At 45.0% G+C, this 15,697-nt stretch overlaps 1 protein-coding gene across 4 annotated transcripts in view; it reads left to right on the top strand.

Annotated features, from left to right (window-relative positions):
- GRAMD1B (GRAM domain containing 1B) overlaps positions 1–15,697 on the top strand; it is a 138,523-nt gene that overhangs the window by 83,030 nt on the left and 39,796 nt on the right. For all 4 annotated transcript variants that reach the window (XM_026657975.2, XM_026657976.2, XM_026657973.2 and 1 more), the window contains one exon: positions 11,416–11,626. In XM_026657975.2, coding sequence (XP_026513760.1) covers positions 11,416–11,626 — 211 coding nt within the window. The remainder of the gene's footprint in view (positions 1–11,415; positions 11,627–15,697) is intronic.

Raw genomic sequence — 15,697 nt, 5'->3', positions numbered from 1 at the left:
TTTCGTGGGCTACAACCCACTTCTTCGGATGCATAAGTGGGTTGTAGCCCACGAAAGCTTATGCTCTAATAAATTTGTTAGTCTCTAAGGTGCCACAAGTACTCCTGTTATTTTAACTCAGGTTTCGTGACTCTCTGTCCAAGGCCCTTCCCATTGGGCCATGCTATCTAATGTATATACTGTGTGGAGCACCAGATTCCTTGAAGCTTTTTTGGCTGCGTCGTCTTCACTAGCCTCTAATCACTGAGCATTATCCTCAATTTTAGTTCTTCCAGGTGGGTTCCGCTCACGTATGGTGGAGATTGGGGGTCAGGGAATCTCCTGCGTAAACTTTGAGTAGCAGAAATAGGTGAACTTCAGAAAGTTCAGGGGATTGGCAAAGTACTCAGAAGTTTGGTTTCAGATCTGAATTATACAAATCTCTTTGGTGTGTAAAGCTGGGCAGGAAATCTTGTGAGATCTCAAGAGATCTCTGTTCCCTCTTGGGTCAGAAACCCTAAGAGCAGCCTCACTCAGAAGAATCACAGAAGTGTAGGGCTGGAAGGGACCTCGAGTTCCTCTCGTCCATCTCCCTGAGCTAAGGCAGAAGTAAGTATACCTGACAAATGTTTGTCTAACCTGAATGTGACACCTCTCACTTGGGTAGAATCCAGGAGGGCAGAGATGGAATAAAAATTAAAAAAAAAAAATCGCCAGGGGATGGAAGGGGAAGGAAGGAAATATTTTGGAATCTCTCACAAGTTTCAGTTTGAATTTAGTTTGAATTTGAGCAATGCTTTTCATTGCTTCATATTTCATTCCTACTGGCTCGCTTATCTATAATGAGTAGATGACAGAAACCTAGATACGTGGCATGTTCTACCCATGTCAAAGTAGAAAGTGGAGGAAACAGTTTATAACAAGGGTCCGCGTCTAACTTTTGAACATGGAACTAACTTTTTATTTTTTCATTGACCAGATGCTTCTCTCTTTACACATTCCTAATCCATAAAGAGATATTGCTTTGACATTAGCACATTAGCCTTTCTGAATGGCCCCTAGGTACTATGATTTCATGTTCTCTTTATTATTGTATTTTTATTTTTTGTAGCACCAATTGTAGGCTTGATCCAGTGCTTAATTTCAGGTGTGTCAATAGGACTACACAAGCACTTGAAATTAAGCGCATGCTTAAGGACTTTGTTGGATCGGGACCATAATGCTCAGTACTTTGCAGGATCAAGCCCAGTGTGCTCAGCACTGTATAATATTCCCAAATAAACATTGTTCCCCACCGTGGAGAGCTTACAGTCTAGCAGACAGGACAAAATGGGGGAGCCAGAGGTAGGGATAGTAGCGTCAGTGTGTTTGTTCATTAAAATGTAAACTAAGTTTGATGCTTTCTTGTAGGATGTGCCGATGAAGTAGATATTAAAATATTCTCTTATTTGCGAGGATATGATAGTTCTCCAAAGCTGAGCGGGTTGGGCTGGGTCAGGGCTTAGCTGTGAGACCTCTTAGGAACACCAGGTGCTACAGGAAGTGGTGTTGGTTATTCAGCAGGTGGCGCTCTTCCCTTTCAGTAATGACGAGTGACCCCGGTGTTGCTCGAGAGCATTATGTGGCTGAAGTTGCCATTTTTTCAAATGAGACGTTTTGGACATAAAAAAAAATTCCTTGGTACTGTTTGCAATGTAATGATCACCAGCCTGTGTCCTGGCTAAATTCTAGTTCACATTCTACATCTGGCAGGTTCAAATTGATTTAATATTCTTCACTTCCTCTCTTAAACAATTGGGTATCATTATTTAAAAAATACTATCATGTTTTACAGTAATAGCTCAAAATGCTTCAATATCACAATCATAAGCTGTATTGTTTTTGACCATTGCTGCAGAATACTGTTTTAAGGGTAGTGTTGATATGGGCTGCTAAACTGTTTCTTTTTAACCCAGAGGTGGCTGCATTTTGACACGTGGTGTGATTTCAGTATATATTAGGATAGCCAAACTCATTTTGCCTATTTCCAAGACCACTTGAACATCCTGGGTTCAAAATTAGTCAGAAAACTCAATCAAAACCAGTGGTTCTGCTTGAGTTCTTGGAACCCCTGGAGGACAAGAGGAGTGGTACTGAGGGTCTCTCTATTGCTCAAAGGGATGCAGGCATAGCTCCTAGAACATGGATTTCACTTGTAAACATTCACAAACACTGCTGTTCATTGTATTCTCCATTCATCCATGGATACAAATCTTTCCAGACAATCTTCCAGTAGAAGGTGGTTTTTCGTCTCATCCCCATTGTAACAGCGCTGACTCACTGGCGCGGCACCTCCTGCTGGTCATCCTGGGAATTAGCTCTTTTCCAGCCCTGGAGCGCCCTCTGCCGGCTGGTGGCTCACCTGCCTCAGGCCCCCGTGTCCCTTCCGGACGCCAGTGCCCCTTACCCTGGGGTTCTGCCCACTGCAGCACCCCCACACGCTGGGTCTCCCCTCCCAGGGGAACCCTCAACCCTCTACACCCACCTTGCCTCAGTGGCTACTGCCAGTCATCATCCAGCCCTCTCTCACTGGGGCAAACTGCAGTCTGTAAAGGCCACTCATCATTGGCAAGGGGGTCGGACCAGGTGCCTCTGCCTATTCCCGGGCTGCACCTCCCAGCCCCAGTACCCGCGTAGGCCTTTATCAAGGCCTCAGCCTGGGGAGTTGCCAGGCTGGAGTTCCTCTTGCCCTTCCCCAGCACTGCTCTGTCCAATGAACCCTTTGCTCCTTCAGGCAGCTAGGTCCATCTCTCTCCAAAGCTAGAGAGAGACTCTGACCCAGCTCCTCCCTTAGGCGTTCTTATACTCCCAGCCCGGCCCTGATTGGCTGCCTCAAGCCTGCTCCTGATTGGCTCTATGGGCAGCCCTTTCCCAGGGCTCTTTTTAACCCCTTCCACACCGGAGTGGGGTGACAGCCCCGCTACATCCATACATCTGTGAGATTAAATTCATTCTTAGTGTCATTTCATTTAATGGACTTCAGTGGAGTTACACAAGGGTTGAACTTCTCTATATGCTATGTAATGAGGATAGACTGTTTTCTTTCCCCGCCACTTGGATGCAGGGCCTAATTCTGTGCTATGTTAAACCAGGGCACATGCAGTCACTCCATTGACTTGAGTGCAGGTGGGAGCAGAAATTCGCCCTCTCTCTCTAGCCATTCCCTCGTTATTATTTTATTATTTGTTTTGCAGTAGTGCCTTGAAGTCCCGGCTATGGACCCCGGGACCCAATTGTGTTAGGCACTGTACAGACACAAAACATAAAGATGTTCCCTGACCCATGTATTCCATAAAGGGACTTCGCTTGTTCTCTGGCTGGATCGCTTTTGTTCTGTCACCTAGTGTGATCTACAGCAACTCCTCAAGACCACCTTGTAGAGGCATCTGAGGGTCTGAACAGCCTCTGGTCAGCAAGGTCTGTAAAGCATTATTTATTATTATATTTTTCAAAGTGGGTCAGTCCATTTTGGCATTTGAAGCGTGGATTCCCGGTTCTATTGCAGGCCTTGGTCACTATGGAAACAACAAAAAGCGTTCGTCATGGCTGTTCCTTGGGTCAGATTCAAAACTCTGGGAGTGAACAGGAGCAGCGGAGAGTTTTTCAGGGGCTGAGGTGGGGGGGGGAGGTGAGTGAGGACAGGGCTTCGCACTTGTGTAATGTGTGTGTTGTTCTTGTCCTCTTTGTGCTTGAATAGAAAGGCTGAATAAACAGACTCTTCGCACACATTATGTGCACTCCAGCGGAGCTCGCCATGTCAGGATCGGGGATAGTCACTGTTGTCCAATGATCAGGTGATAACACTAGCAGCCAGAATCTCCTGAGTCCTAGTCCCCACTCTGCCATTGACTCAGTGTAGCCTTGGAGAAGTCCATCTCTCGCTCATTTTCCCTGTCTGTGCAGTGGTGATAATCCTAACAGGGATGTGGTGCAAACTGATTGGATTTATGTTTTGTAAAGTGCTTTGAAGATGGTAAATGTTCTGGACTAGTTTCTGCTCTCAAAAGCACCATTTGAAAATTAGGCAGACACTGTGTGTGTCTGTCTGTTCTTTGGTGCATATGTGTGTATCTATAAGTTGGAGTTCATGCAAAAACGTTCATTACAACCCATAAAAGAGGCTGCCTCGTTCTGGGTTTAATTACAAAACTGAAACTCTGGACAGTTGGGGCAAAAGGTTCTCCAACTTTGTGGCAAATCTGAGCTGAATTTCACATATGCATGGAGGTCTTGTTTTGAGCTAATCAGGGCTGTTTTATGCTTTCCGGTGGAAACCAGGCAAGGTTAAATGTTCTTTCATAGTTTTAAGCTAAAACCAAGCAAAACTTTGATTGGCTTTCTCTCTGTGTTTTGGGGTTTTGTTTGAAGCTGGAGCTCAAAGTGAAACTTGTGATCGTTTGAACTCACCTAAACTGAAACTAATGAGAAAAGTTTGCACAAACCTTACAGAGAAAGTCAATGAGTTTCATGCAGCTGTAGTAGGGATGAGTGAACCAGCTCAGACAGATTTACTGTCTTATCTTGGGGACATGCATTTCAAGTTCCTGACTTGAGTTCTGGAGCAAACTAAACAAGACACTTCCCTCAGAGAATCCATCCAAGATTGTATGTTGCACCCAGTGAATGCCAGACACAGGACTTGGGAAGCTGATGCAGTGCTGTGGAACACTTATGCAGTGCAGATGCTATCAATAGAGCTCAACATTTGAGGTACCACATTATCAAGTTTCAGTACCTTGATTTAAGGAGTTCCTAATAACCCCAGGACACAACATTTAGAACCATCCTGAACTTTCATCCAAACTTCAAGTGGACACAAACATTTCTGATAAACTGCTGCATGTTTGTACAGTGCCTATCACAGTGAGGTGGCCTGGTTCATCACTGGGGATCTTGGGCACGCTGCGATGCTACTACTAATAGAAAACAGTGCACTGTGACACATCCTTTGTTCAGCCTGGAGAGGTAGCATTAATGCCAAAAATACTGTGAAAAAGTCAATTCTAATTGAACCAGCTGGGATCTTGCAAAAGAGCCTGCTGCTTTCATGGGCTTTCTAGGTTAAAGAGGTCCAGACAAAATATCTCATAAGCCAGATAAATAATTGAGCTCTTGCAGGTGAGGGAGGGGGTGGGTGTTACACAGGTCTCCTTTTGCTCAATCCTTTGTTTTAATGACTCTATTTCTAGTATAGTCCTGATGGATTAAACCTTTGGAAGTTTCTCTATGTTGCAAGTGTACTTAGGGTTCTGAATACCTGAGCAGTGGCCAGATAGAACAGGACGCGGTAGAGAACAGAGCATTCAGAACCATGTGGCAACCCTGGACTGCAGTCATGCTCCAGAGAGGTTGCCTGAACATTCTCCATTATTAATTGTTTAGGACAGCAGTGCAATGTATCGCATACAATTCCAGCAGCCTATGTGTGTTTTTTGATTGGAGGTTAGAGCAGGGAACTTGAGTGTCAGGATTCCTGTGTTTTCTTCCTGTCTGTCCCACTAGCTTGTTGTGTGATGTTGGGCATGTTAGTTAATCTCTCTCTTCCTCAATTTCTCCTTCTGTAAAATGAAGATGCTTCAGAAAAGCATTTTGGGATTTCACAGATCTGAGTGAATAATTCACAGTGAATAATTTACGTAACTTCACTTCCTGCTTACAGAATATCTGTGAACACATCTTAGTTTCCTCCAATTTATTTGTGATTTGCATGAATTTTTCACACTTTATACTCTCTGAATTGACTCATAAACTTTAATGTCAGAAGGGACCATCGTGATCATCTAGTTTGACTTCCTGCACATTGCAGGCCACAGAACCTTGCCCATCCACACCTGTATCGGTCCAGGTTCCTCGTAAATTACAACATAAAGAGTTGAGCAGGTGGTGCGCAAAGGCTATTCACCCAGGCCCTGCACAGAAGCTAGGCCTCATGTTCATCAGTAAGGTAGAAGGTTGACAGTCTAGAATACCAGTCTCAAAAGTCTGAAAGTAGCAGTTTTGACACTTGTAATACTGACAGGGCCTTTGAGCTGCTAGTGAAATGGACATAACCTCTAGTGTTTGTCTCACAAAAGGCAGAGTGAATACCTGGTGTGGCATCTGAGGAGTCCAGCAGGAGAGCAGGTGTGATGGTGTTAGCACTGGTGAGAAACAATTCCTCCCACTCCAGGTTAGGCCTTGGCGTTTTGGTTTCTCGAGCAATGACTTAGAATTGGTGGTTTCCAAATATTAGGTCAACATGTCTAATGGGAAACTGACTAGGGAAAAATGGAACCTCCTACTCTTAACTACCTGGTGAGTGCTCAGAAACATAAATACAGGTAGATTACAGAATGGGGTTGTGGTACAGCTTTACTGTGTCAGTACAACACTGCAATGGGGAAGGAGGTGAAAGAAGAAAGAAATGCCAAGATCATACGGTGAGTGGGTCTTTGCTCTTGTGACATAAATAACCAGACGCTTTGTGGGGGGCACTCCATTGTATAGACCTGGCTTGAGAAAGACCCCAACAGTACTTTGGATTAGATCAATTTTAGAACCAGAGCCAAGATTTTAAAAAGTGACTAGTGATTTTGGTCACCCAACACCTTAAGGGGGGCCTGATTTGGAGAAATTGCTAAGCGCCTGCCCTCTGAAAATTTAACCCCTTTGACGTCTCTCATGTTGAATACTCGCAGACTGAGGCCACCAACCTCTCTAGTCATTTCTGAGCATTTAGGTCCAGACTCTTCTTGGCTATAGTTACGTTTTTTCCCCTCTACCATTGTTCTTTTCCACTGGTGGAAGCATGGCCTTCTGTTAACATTATTCAAAAAGCTTAGGAAGCAGATTGGGCTGGGGACGATTTATACATTGCACTGACATTGGGTTGGGGTCATGTGAATGGGGCAAAATTATAATCACCCTGATTCATAAACAGGGGAGACTGGGGCAGGGAGAATCATGCATGACCACAGTGACAGTGAGCTACGGGGGCAGATGAGGCTTGCAGCCTCGTTTCTTTTTTTCCCTGTGGTACATCCCACGTCAACCACCTATAGGCGTGGTTTGAAGCAAGAAATCCTGGCTGCATGGGGCCATTCTACAGCCTAGCATACTGTCACCCTCCAGGACTTCAGACAGTCTTCAGTGCAGTTCTTGTTAGCTGAATCAGTTAGATTTTGTGGATTGCCTTTGGGGAGGTTGGGTTTCTCAACAATAAAAACAAACAAAGAGGGAGAGTAAGAAAGAAAAGCAAATAGGGAAATCAGCAGCTGGTCAAGTGTTTGTCACATATCTCCCTGATTCTTAAGCACAAACTTGAGTCTCTCCCAGATTGGATAGAACAAAGGATGAGTCCATTCCTTAATGGGTTCTTTCTTTTCCACACTCCTGTTTCTTTCTCTGTTTTTCTCTTGCTCCATTAATGTGTCTGTCTGTGTTTTTCTGTCCTCCTACATGGTCTCTGGCCAGTCATATCCCATAAGGGGCTTTACAGAGGAGCTGACTGGCACTGCAGACCGTTCAAGTGGGAAAGCTGAGGTTTTAGTCTGGCCTTATATATGTGAAAATGAAACTGTTTCACAGAGTTCCAAGGGGAAAGCCCAGAGATTTACTATTTGCTCAGTCTTGTGCTTCTGCTGGTGAACCACTAGAACAATAGGTACAGAGTGCTGCCATGGCAATACACACTTCCTGATCTCCAGTGATGGTAGGATAACCTTTCCCTGTATTTCATATGCACACACGCTCTGCGATAGATGTATATAGCTGGGAAGAGGAAGGATAGTCCAGTGGTTAGAGCACTAGCCTTTGAACTGAGAGACCAGGGTTCAAGTTGCTGTTACATAGACTTCCAGCGTGATCTCGGTCAAGTCATGTTCATCCTCACTGTGCCTCCACTCCTCATCTGTAAAATGGGGATGGTAGCACTGCCCTACTGCCCAGGGGTGTTGAGGATAAACACATTAAAGATTGTGATGTGCTCATAGTCTGTGGTCATGGGGGCCATGTAAGTACCATAGACAGATGTGTGGGGTGACAAGGTGCCAAGCTTCTCCGTTGTTGTCCATGGAAGACTTTCCAAGTGTGAGCTTTGAACTCTGAGTGAGTCATAATTACTTTAAAGTGTGGTTCTGTTCTGGAAAGTGATGTTTTTAAGAAGAAGGGCATGAGGAGGTTCCATGTTTGTTTTCTTGTGGCAGCATCCTTCTCATAGGCGTACCATGTCCATAGGCAATGTGGGTTAGGGGCCAGAGCGCTGCACTAGAACTGGAGAGACTTGGGTTCTTTTCCCTGCTGGGTGACATTGGGCAAATCACTTCACTTCTGGGCCTCAGTTTCCCCATCTGTAAAATGATGCTGGCCTCCTTTGTAAAGCACTTTGGGATCTTCTGATGAAAAGCACTGTATTAATAGTTAGGTTTTATTATTGTTTCAGTTTAAAGGATGTTTATTTTTTCCTAGTTTCCAGCTCTGCAAAGTACAAACACAAACTTCGAATATAAAGTCAGTCATCTTTCCCCACCCTCCTGCATCATATCTTTTTGCTAGTGATAGAGATTTGGCAATTGAAACTTAATAATTTTGTTGATGATCGTAGGTACCCAAATTCACGGTCCATTTTGGTAAATTTCATGGTCATTGGATTTTTAAAATCGTAAATTTCATGATTTCAGCTATTTAAATCTGAAATTTCACGGGGTTGTAATTGTAGGGGTCCTGACCCAAAAAGGAGTGGGGGGGAGGGAGGTCACAAGGTTATTGTAGGGGGGTTACAGTACTGCTACCCTTACTTCTGCTCTGCTGCTGGTGGCAGCGCTGCCGTCAGAGCTGGACAGCTGTGGTGCGGCGGCTGCTGCCCAGGAGCCCAGCTGTGAAGGCAGCGCCGCTGCCAGCAGCAGCACTGAAGTAAGGATGGCAGGGTATGGTATTGCCACCCTTACTTCTGCACTGCTGCCTGCAGAGCTGGGCCCTCAGTCAGCAGCCGCCACTCTCTGGCTGCCCAGCTCTGAAGGCAGCACAGAAGTAAGGGTGGCAAGACTGCGATTCCCCTAAAATAACCTTGTGACCCCGCCCCCGCAACTCCCTTTCGGGTCAGGACCCCCAGTTTGAGAAACGCTGGTCTCCCCCGTGAAATCTGTATAGTATAGGTTAAAAGCACACAAAAGACCAGATTTCACGGAAGGAGACAAGATTTCATGGTCCGCGATGCGTTTTTCATGGCTGTGAATTTGGGAGGGCCCTATGCATGAGCCAGAATAGCATCCAGTTTACACTTCCATTCTTGTATTGGCTGTGGAGGACTAACAGGGTATGAAGTAGTAAAAGCTTAATTTTGTCGCTAGACTGCACAGATCTAACTCTCAATACACAAAGGAAGCACGTTTGCTGAGTAAGAAAGCGCTGTTTATACATAGGTACTTTTCTCACCATAAACGTACAGCAAGCAGATATTCTAGGTATCTTCAGATATCTGGGAATAATTGTTAACTATTTGATTGTGTAATAAAAGCAACATTCTATTTCAAGAGATGCTCTTTCAGCTACCAGGTTCCCCCACAGCATTCTCCTAATACCCCATCACTTTGGGAAAATTTTAAGAACTTTGGCTCAAATCTCCTTTAGGTTTGGGCCCCTTTATGAGAATCAGTCTCTTTTCAGTGTGGCTGACTCGTGCAATTAGTCTGCAACCCTCACAATATTTAGCATTTTTCCTAAAGCCCCAGCTTCTGGAATTAGAAGATTGCAGGAGAGTCTCAGCTTTTTTTTTAAATTGAGTTTCTAGCCTTAGTGGTTGCAGAGAGAATCTGGAATAAATGATCTGAGTATATCCAAAAAGGCTTGAAAACCAGAAGATAAAATAAAAAGAACCCAATATTTATCATCTCATTATTTTTAAGATAATCCATGATTTTTGAACACCTGGGGTTGGCAATACTGTTTTACTCCCATCTCTATAATTGTGAGTCATAATAAGGGGAATAATCTCTGTATAATGTAGCTGTCTGAATTATTCATCGGAAAGACATTAGCCAACAAATTTAGCCCTTTATTTCTGTCCACAAACCAACCCTGATTTCTGCAGTTGTATTTATAGGTAATTTCACCATATAATTTATGTGCACAAATTCAGCCTATGGGTTGTTAATGAACTGTTCACTGTTCTTTACTCATGGTATACAATTGGTCATGTAAGTCATATAGCACTGGTTCTGCTTCCTGATTGGATGACTTGAGCTTTTTAAACAGGAGAATAATTACCAGTAAAGAATGAATAATGTACAGCAAATGTCCTTTTTGTTAAACAAATACCCCTGTTTGCCTGTGAATACTGATATTTATAGGAAGAAAAGACATCCCCCAGAAGTCTGTACGAACAAAATCACACTATGCTGAATAATTTTTATTGGGAAAAAATTCCAAATGTTTGTGAAATGGGAATAATAAGAGGCATAAATGGGATCAAACTCAGAATTCAGATTGATATTTGTGTATGGTGGTTTTGCAGTGTTCGACCAGATCTGTTGTGTAAGAATGGCCAGAATATGCCCAAAGTTAGGTCTGGTCTCCACTTAAAGCTTTTGCTGGCTTAGCTATTTCAGTGAAGGGGTGTGAGTTATTAATCTATTTATTTTTACTGATGATGTTGTGCTGGCAAAAGTCCTAGTGTAGATGCAGTTATGCCAGCAAAAAACGGCCGTTTGCTAGTTTGCTTGGGGAACTGATATAAGCCATGTTTATCCTAGGAAGGTTTGTTAGGATGGTTAAACCAGCAAGCCCTTTCTAGTGTAGGCAAGACTTTAGGGACCTGATGCCATATTTAGGCCCCTAAATAGATGGCCTGATTTGAAGAGAAGCTGTGTAACTGCTGCTTCTAGTAACCTCACTGGGAACTGTGAGTGCTCAGCACCTTTTGAAAATCAGACCATTTGCTTAGGAGCCTAAGTGCTTGACTGTAAGGAAAGTTTTGTATTATACCAGTATAGTTGTACAGCTATAGTTATACTGGTATGAACCCTCAGGGTAGATACTTCTATTCTGGAATAAGGGGGGGCGTTTTCAGTTTAGCTTAAACCCCTTCCCAGGTGACATAAGCTAAACCAAACAAAAAAGGCCATTTTATACTGGAATAAGTGGGTCCACACAGGACGTTATAGCTATAACTGTACTGGTTTATAGTCACACTTTAGCTTATAATGGTATATTTTCTATGTAGACAAGTCCTAAAGTTGGCATTAGGTATCTAGATTCAGGAAGCCACGTGTGGAAAGTTTGGCCAGAGCACTTACAAAGAAGCCGCATGGCACTACCTCCCCTTGTCCTAATGTAACCTATACGTGCTGTGGGTAACATAGCTGTTCTTTGCTTCAGCTCCTCTTGGCATATGGCTATTGACTGTGCTCTTTCTCCACCCAGCACTGCCAGTAACTCGAACCGCAGCACGCCTGCCTGCTCCCCCATCCTGCGCAAACGTTCCCGGTCTCCAACCCCACAGGACTCCCAAGGAGACGCCATGGTGGAGAAAGGCTCAGACCACTCTTCAGACAAATCCCCTTCCACTCCGGAGCAGTGTGTGCAGCGCAGCTATTCTGCTCAGTCGGGCCGCAGTGGGGCCAAGAACTCCAAGGTGAGGCGTGCGACCCGAGGATCACCTCTCCCCCCCCCATATACCCTCGAGTGTTGTACTTACTCTTTGTTCTGTGCCTTTCTTCTCTGCATCTCTCTCCTCCCCTCATCGCTACCCAAGAACCTTTGCTGAGGTGCCCATTGGCTATTGGGGCACTTGACTGGTTAGGACAGAGCTGAGCATGTGCTAAATACACCCTTGTCTCCCCTCCACTAAGCTCAGACCACAAGGCACCGGTTGCTCTAGCAAGCCTGCCCATACTGCTGCTCCGTAATGGCTTCTATGGGCCGAAGCTTTGGGACCCATGTCCCCTTTCCCTGGGGGCCTGCACTGTTCCCAGTGGGACCTTGAAAGCCAGCTGTAGCGAACCTCCCTTTTCAGCCGTTCATCACGAGGTTCTGTGGCACAAACTGAGGAGGAGGGCTCCAGAAGGGGCTCTGAAAAGCTTCTGGGTGAAGTGCGTGCTGCACAGAGAGCTGGCACAGGTCCTAGGCACCACGTCAGTCCCATTTAAGACCTAGTTTGAGACCATAAATGGGATTCAGGGGCACTCATCCACCCAGAACCCCAGGCTTCCTTGGCTGCAGGATTACTCACAACCAATGTATCCCATCCAAACTGGGAGCGGGGTGGATTTTGCTCATCGTTACCAGGGCCCCCCAGTGACTGATTTGAATCTTCTTGATGGCTACATTGCACTGCCCGGCACCTTTTCCTCAAGTAAAGGACATGGCAGGAAGGAAGGAAAGAAGAGGCTGACATAGATGGCCTCTCCGTAGCTACCCCCCGCCCACGGTGTGTCCTGACACCATCAAGCCGAAGGAGCTGTGTAAAAAGCCCTTTGCTTCTCCTCATAGTGCAGGTACCCTCAGTCCAGAGGGTGGCTGGGTTTACCATTTTCATGACCTTACTGGAGCCAACTGCAGCGTCACTGTGTGGACAGAGTGAAAGGGAAAATTGCTCGGCGAGGGCGTGCAAGGCGATTTGGGATGGGCCTGTCCGCCCTGCTGATTTTGTTAGCAGTGGTCAGTGGTGCCTTATGACATACAGGTTCCCAGGCATGTGTGAACAGAACAGGAGCTTTGATGCCAGCCCTAGGGTTTGTCAAAAGAAAGCTCACTGCTCAGAAGTGTTTGTGGCTTTTCAAAATTCATGAGGTGAAACATTTTGCCTTGAATGTCATCAGAACATCACCAGCCACTGCACAGCTGTACTGTTCCGGCTTGTATGAAATGAGCTGGTGGATTCTCAGCCCAGTTCATCATTGGATAATTGTATCACACAGAACACCCCCCTCTCCCTGCAAACCATTATCCTTGCCACTTTCATTGTCAGTCTCGGCAGAGAAGCCCCAAATTCACTGGTCCGTGGAGACTGAACTCCTTTTTCGCCCAAGAGGAGGTCGCATCCGGTGAAGTGTGTAACATTTGTAAGGAGCAGTGAAGGGGAAGCTTGCATCACCACTGCCTGTGCCGTGCTTGTTCTGTACATAGAGGACTTTGGTCTCCTGCTCTGCCAGCCCACTGGCTACGACAGCATTATATTTATTTATGGCCCATTTGAACCAGGAAAAGGAAGGAGATAATGTTTCCTGTTGTATTTCTGGGTTTTCCTCCCATTGTTTTGTGAATTGTGTTTTTTTTTTAAATTTCTCTCTCTTCCCTCCTGCATGCTCTCTTCCCGATTTAGTCACACAAGCGCCTCTCTAAAGTAAGCTTTCTTTCTTCTTCCCCATTCTCCACCATAGAATTGTCTTAACACTCAGAAATCCTCCCCATGGTACTGGGAAATGGCCCCCAGAATGGGACATTCTCCCAGTGCATTTGTGGGAATGTTAGCAGCCACTCACCCCAACACCTGTAGCTGTGAGGCTGGGTTCGCTTGAAGTCACTGGGCTTTCATTAATATTCATTCACATGGCATGAGAACTGGCCCATTCATTACACTCCTTTATTTTACTTCTGTTTGACCCTGTAGTTTATTTATTTTGCTATTTGCTTTTCTTTAACCTTACATTGACTCGTTTTCAGTTTGCAGAGTGAGACGTCCAGGCTGTGATGGGTAACATAGCCCCATAGCACCATCTTTCTCCTCTTCCCACTTCATAACTTTTTAGAAGTTTGAGACTGGCCCGTTGGTCTCTGTTATTTCTCCACTACTTTTATGGCTGGTCACTTGCCCTTTCTGAGGTGGGGGATTCATGACAATTGATCACAGTCAGGCTGGACTCCGAGAGTTTTTCTGTGTGACATGAATATTAAAGATCAGTGACCTCAAAAGAATACAGCTGTACCCCTTAGAATAGACCTGCTTCCTAAGGAACCCTGAGAATTCATGGGCTCACTCTGAAAGGTATGAATGGAAAAAGTCTCTCATCAGGGTAAGAAACCAACTCCCAGAGGGGAGGGGTATTTGGGTTTGAATTTTTGCATATCTGAGCAACAACTAAATTGCCTTCTGGAGATCATAAAAAAATAAAACGGGTGATGGGGCGATTAGGGGATAAAGCACTAAAGTGAAACAGTTTGAATGTCTTAGTGTCCCAAAATTCTGGTCTTTCCCAGGGGAGACCTTGGCTTCAAATGCTGGGTTAGTTCCCAGTGGACATGGAAACTGATGGTCCTGAATTAGTCCCCCATTTGTTCACATCACAAAATTTGGCTCAGCCCTGCATTATTGTTGGTCTAGGCTCAGGAGATGTTGCCTGTGGGACATGATGCTGCAAATCAGGATTGAGGTGGATTGAAAAGAATCCTGTGGGGAACCCCAGACAGAACAGCAAAGAGCTCTGCTGGGGCTGCAAATGGAGGAGCATTAGCAGAGCTATTTGTGTGGGATAGGTGGTGCTGGGAGGGATATGTCTGAAAGGGGTGCATTAGCCACCACTGGAATGGCAGGTCAGGATGGAGGTGCATTGGGAGAGCACTGCGTAAATTCTCCAGTGGAATGGCAGATGGAACTCCTGATAGACAGGTCAGGTTGGAGGTGCATTGGCATAGATGTGTGTGCAAACCATACCCCAAGGTGCTAGCTTGATCCACTTCCCGTCTTACTCCTGCTTTCATGAGAACAAAATATTCCAAATGATATTAAAGAAAACAACAGTGCAATAAACCTGAGATGAGTTCTGAAATGGGGATGAGGGAGTTCTGAGCCCAGTCCCCAATAGACAGACAGGCAGTTTATGTCCATCTCTGCATTCACAAGCTATCTGTCCTGAGGGGGCATCTTTGGTGGAGCTGATTACGAAGATTGAAACCCCTTCTGACCTCAGGAGAGTTTGGTTGTGGATCAGGATTAATTCCCACTGGTGGCACAGTGTGGGGAGAGGAAGCCCAGGGCTAATGAACATAGTGGACTAAATTCCTCTCTCAGCTCAGATGATGATGTGTCTGTCCAGGGCAGGGATCATGGAAGATAGCAGTGTATGGGAACACACACAGACATGCAGGATGAATAAATTCATCTTTCATCTTTCAACCTCTTATTGTTTTATTTCAGCTTTTCGTGTTGCAAGCAGAAAAATATGCCACTTTCCTATGCAAACCAGCTCAGATTGGTGAGGGTGGGGAAACGGCTTGAGCCCATGAATTTGACACTGTGTTTATACAGTTGCTAATTGTTGTACAGTACTGGAGTAATTTTTCTGTTTCATGTTAGTTGTCATGACACAGTTCCGCCATCAGAGGGAGCCTCTTCACTTGTCATTTTGAATCATTTGAATAAGCCTGTAATAATGCTTTTCAGGAAGTTTCTTTTCTACCCCATCCACTGCTAACAGGTGAAACTCAGACAATCCACCGGTGCAGCAAGAAGACACTTTGCTCCACCTCGACCTTAGATTGCCAGCCAGCTGGTATACTCACTACACATGGGATAGAAGCTATTGCTTTGCTGTTAAAATATAAACAGGTTTTTTATTATTATTTTTTTCCCCTCTTGCCTATAAAAAGGGGTGACCCCCCTCAGAGTTAGTTAATCCCACTCACCCCCTAGTGCTGAGTCTGAATGGTGAGGGTAAAATAGATCTATATTGTCAATATAGTTTGTATAGTGCCTCGCACCATGGGG

Source organism: Terrapene carolina, unplaced genomic scaffold, assembly GCF_002925995.2.
Source record: "Terrapene carolina triunguis isolate 2854851 unplaced genomic scaffold, T_m_triunguis-2.0 Scaffold374, whole genome shotgun sequence".
Classification (NCBI taxonomy): Eukaryota; Metazoa; Chordata; order Testudines; family Emydidae; genus Terrapene; species Terrapene triunguis.
Note: the sequence above shows the minus strand (reverse complement) of the source record. Positions and strands in the feature narration are given on the sequence as shown.